This window comes from Hyperolius riggenbachi, chromosome 5 (genome assembly GCF_040937935.1).
Source record: "Hyperolius riggenbachi isolate aHypRig1 chromosome 5, aHypRig1.pri, whole genome shotgun sequence".
NCBI classification, from domain to species: domain Eukaryota; kingdom Metazoa; phylum Chordata; class Amphibia; order Anura; family Hyperoliidae; genus Hyperolius; species Hyperolius riggenbachi.
Genome location: NC_090650.1, coordinates 23,977,637 through 23,981,669, shown reverse-complemented (window position 1 = coordinate 23,981,669; position 4,033 = coordinate 23,977,637). Strand labels below are relative to the sequence as shown.

At 57.8% G+C, this 4,033-nt stretch overlaps 1 protein-coding gene across 1 annotated transcript; it reads left to right on the top strand.

Annotated features, from left to right (window-relative positions):
• Positions 1 to 1,434: 1,434 nt before the first annotated feature.
• Positions 1,435 to 3,633, top strand: LOC137519295 (mediator of DNA damage checkpoint protein 1-like). The gene has a single exon (XM_068238240.1). It carries the CDS (start codon positions 1,435 to 1,437, stop codon positions 3,631 to 3,633), a length of 2,199 nt encoding a protein of 732 aa, XP_068094341.1.
• Positions 3,634 to 4,033: the final 400 nt, after the last annotated feature.

The following is a 4,033-nucleotide window of genomic DNA, read 5'->3' as shown; positions in this document are numbered from 1 at the left end:
TAAAGCCTATGCGTCCGTTCACATGGGTCCGTTCTGCAGAACCGGAGCCGGACCGGATCCGGGCCGGATCCGGACTCCGGCCTCCGTTCCAACATGCGCTATTTTTTCATCCGGCCCCTCCGGCAGCCGTATCCGGGGCGGAGCCGGACTGCACCATCCAGCCAATACAAACAAATGGGAACCGGAGGCCGCACAACACACTGGCTGAGAAATCCGGATGTTCTACCCCACTTCCTATGCGGATTTTTGCGGCGATATTGGCTGGGGACACATGGGCAAGCATTTTGGAGTGGAGCAGCACGAGCTGGAGGTGTTGGCAGGATGTTGGCAGCATGTCGGAGGTGGAGGTGAGTGCTAAACAGCAGAGGGCCTGATTCCACAGGTCCCCCTTCTGCTGACCTCCCAGACCCCAACATTTTTTTTTTTTTTTTTTACGTTAACTTTGCCAAACGGATCCGGATCGCATCCTGATTACCACCTGATGCAACCTGACCGGATCCGGATCGGATCCGGATCAGAACCGTACGGTTCCGATCCGGATCCGGTCCGGATCCGGTCAGGTCATCCGGTCCGTTTGGCAAACAACCGCTAATGTGAACCGGGCCTATGGGTCATCGATCTGCTGCCAGCAGCCGATCGACCCAGATTGCGTGCAAAAATTTTCGATTGCGCGTGAAAACGCACGGAAACACACTAGTACAGCCGTGATATGAGTTATCATCGCAGTTTAGTGAATCAAGCCTGTAGTGTGAACAAGACCTTAGGGTGTGAAATGGTAAAGATCTCGCTCATGTTCCCCCACCAGACAGACAGTCCATGCCCCCCATGTGACAGTCCAGCCCCCCCGTGTGACAGTCCAGCCCCCCCCCCATGTGACAGTCCAGCCCCCCCATGTGACAGTCCAGCCCCCCCATGTGACAGTCCATGCCCCCCCATGTGACAGTCCAGTCCCCCATGTGACAGTCCAGCCCCCCCATGTGACAGCCCATGCCCCCCATGTGACAGTCCAGCCCCCCCATGTGACAGTCCAGCCCCCCCCCCATGTGACAGTCCAGCCCCCCCATGTGACAGTCCAGCCCCCCCATGTGACAGTCCAGCCAGATGGGGCTGACGTTCTATCATTTCCCTTCTCATGTGTCACTCATGAATATTCTTCTGAGAAGCAGTAGACGTCATTCTTGCATCTCTTCCATATTATTTAGTGAAACGCAGGCAAGGCGATAGGACCAGCTAGAAGCCAGCGTTCCAGCGATCAGACAAACACAGCCCACGGCACGGTCGCGTCAACATGAATGCGTCTAAACCAGCTCTATGACTGACATAATTCCTCTATCGAAGGCGCCAGCCTAAAAATAGATCCTCCCGGGAGGGCTGCGGGGGTTAAATGCCCAACACATCCTACATGTTTCACAGTAAAGTTCCGTTTTTCCCAGAATGTCTGTGCAACTAAAAGACTTGCAGCGGCAGAGTAACACGAAAAAGGACGGACGATATGGATCTAGACCCTCAGGAAAATGCATCAATATCCACCCGCTGCACCAAAGGGCCGACCACAGTGCCACATGTACAACACGGCCGCACAACAAGGGAGATCCGACCACAGTGCCACATGTACAACACGGCCGCACAACAAGGCAGATCCGACCACAGCACCGCATGCACAACACGGCCGCACAACAAGGCAGATCCGACCACAGCGCCGCATCCACAACACGGCCGCACAACAAGGCAGATCCGACCACAGCGCCGCATCCACAACACGGCCGCACAACAAGGCAGATCCGACCACAGCGCCGCATCCACAACACGGCCGCACAACAAGGCAGATCCGACCACAGCACCGCATGCACAACACGGCCGCACAACAAGGCAGATCCGACCACAGCACCGCATGCACAACACGGCCGCACAACAAGGCAGAGCCAGCCACAGCGCCGCATGCACAACACGGCCGCACAACAAGGCAGATCTGACCACAGCGCCGCATCCACAACACGGCCGAACAACAAGGCAGATCCGACCACAGCGCCGCATGTACAACACGGCCGCACAACAAGGCAGATCCGACCACAGCGCCGCATCCACAACACGGCTGCACAACAAGGGAGATCCGACCACAGCACCGCATCCACAACACGGAGGCACAACAAGGAAGATCCGACCACAGCGCCGCATCCACAACACGGCCGCACAACAAGGGAGATCCGACCACAGCACCGCATCCACAACACGGAGGCACAACAAGGCAGATCCGACCACAGCGCCGCATCCACAACACGGCCGCACAACAAGGGAGATCCGACCACAGCACCGCATCCACAACACGGCCGCACAACAAGGAAGATCCAACCACAGCGCCGCATGTACAACACGGCCGCACAACAAGGGAGATCCGAACACAGCACCGCATACACAACGCGGCCGCACAACAAGGGAGATCCGACCACAGTGCCGCATGCACAACACGGCCGCACAACAAGGCAGATCCGACCACAGCGCCGCATGCACAACACGGCCGTACAACAAGGCAGATCCAACCACAGTGCCGCATCCACAACACGGCCGCACAACAAGGCAGATCCGACCACAGCGCCGCATCCACAACACGGCCACACAACAAGACAGATCCGACCACAGCGCCGCCTGCACAACACGGCCGCACAACAAGGGAGATCCGACCACAGCACGGCATACACAACACAGCCGCACAACAAGGCAGATCTGACCACAGCGCCGCATCCACAACACAGCCGTACAACAAGGCAGATCCGACCACAGCGCCGCATCCACAACACGGCCGCACAACAAGGCAGAGCCAACCACAGTGGCGCATCCACAACACGGCCGCACAACAAGGCAGAGCCAACCACAGTGGCGCATCCACAACACGGCCGCACAACAAGGCAGATCCGACGACAGCGCCGCATCCACAACACGGCCGCACAACAAGGCAGATCCGACCACAGTGCCACATCCACAACACGGCCGCACACCAAGGCAGATCTGACCACAGCGCCGCATCCACAACATGGCCGCACAACAAGGCAGATCCGACCACAGCGCCGCCTGCACAACACTGCCGCACAACAAGGCAGATCCGACCACAGTGCCGCATACACAACGCGGCCGCACAACAAGGCAGATCCGACCACAGCGCCACATGCACAACACGTCCGCACAACAAGGCAGATCCGACCACAGCGCCGCATCCACAACACGGCCGCACAACAAGGCAGATCCGACCACAGCGCCGCATCCACAACACGGCCGCACAACAAGGCAGATCCGACCACAGCGCCGCCTGCACAACACTGCCGCACAACAAGGCAGATCCGACCACAGCGCCGCATACACAACACGGCCGCACAACAAGGCAGATCCGACCACAGCGCCGCCTGCACAACACTGCCGCACAACAAGGCAGATCCGACCACAGCGCCGCCTGCACAACACTGCCGCACAACAAGGCAGATCCGACCACAGCGCTGCCTGCACAACACGGCCGCACAACAAGGCAGATCTGACCACAGCGCCGCATCCACAACACGTCCGCACAACAAGGCAGATCCGACCACAGCGCCGCATCCACAACACGGCCACACAACAAGGCACATCAGACCACAGCGGCCGTAGCTTGCCTTGTGAGCGATCCCGGTCGAGTCACCTGTGAGCGCATCATCTGTGTAACGTGGACTTCAGATTTCTGCTTTCTGACATCAACCCCATGTAATGTTTTGAAAAACATTCCTTAGAACTGAAGAGGAAAAAAACAACCTCTTGGCAGTAGTTCCCACTGCAGATAAAATATGCAAATAGAGAACTTTGCATTGTAAATGCGTGTTTTTGTGTATGCAGCACCGTGATCAAATCTGCCTTGTTCTGCAGCCGTGTTGTGCATGCAGCGCTGTGGTCGGATCTGCCTTGTGTAAGCGTGTTATGCATGCAGCGCTGTGGTCAGCTCTGTCTGGTTTTGCGGCCATGTTGTGCATGCGGTGCTGTGGTTGGCTCTGCCTTGTTGTGCGGCCGTGTTGTG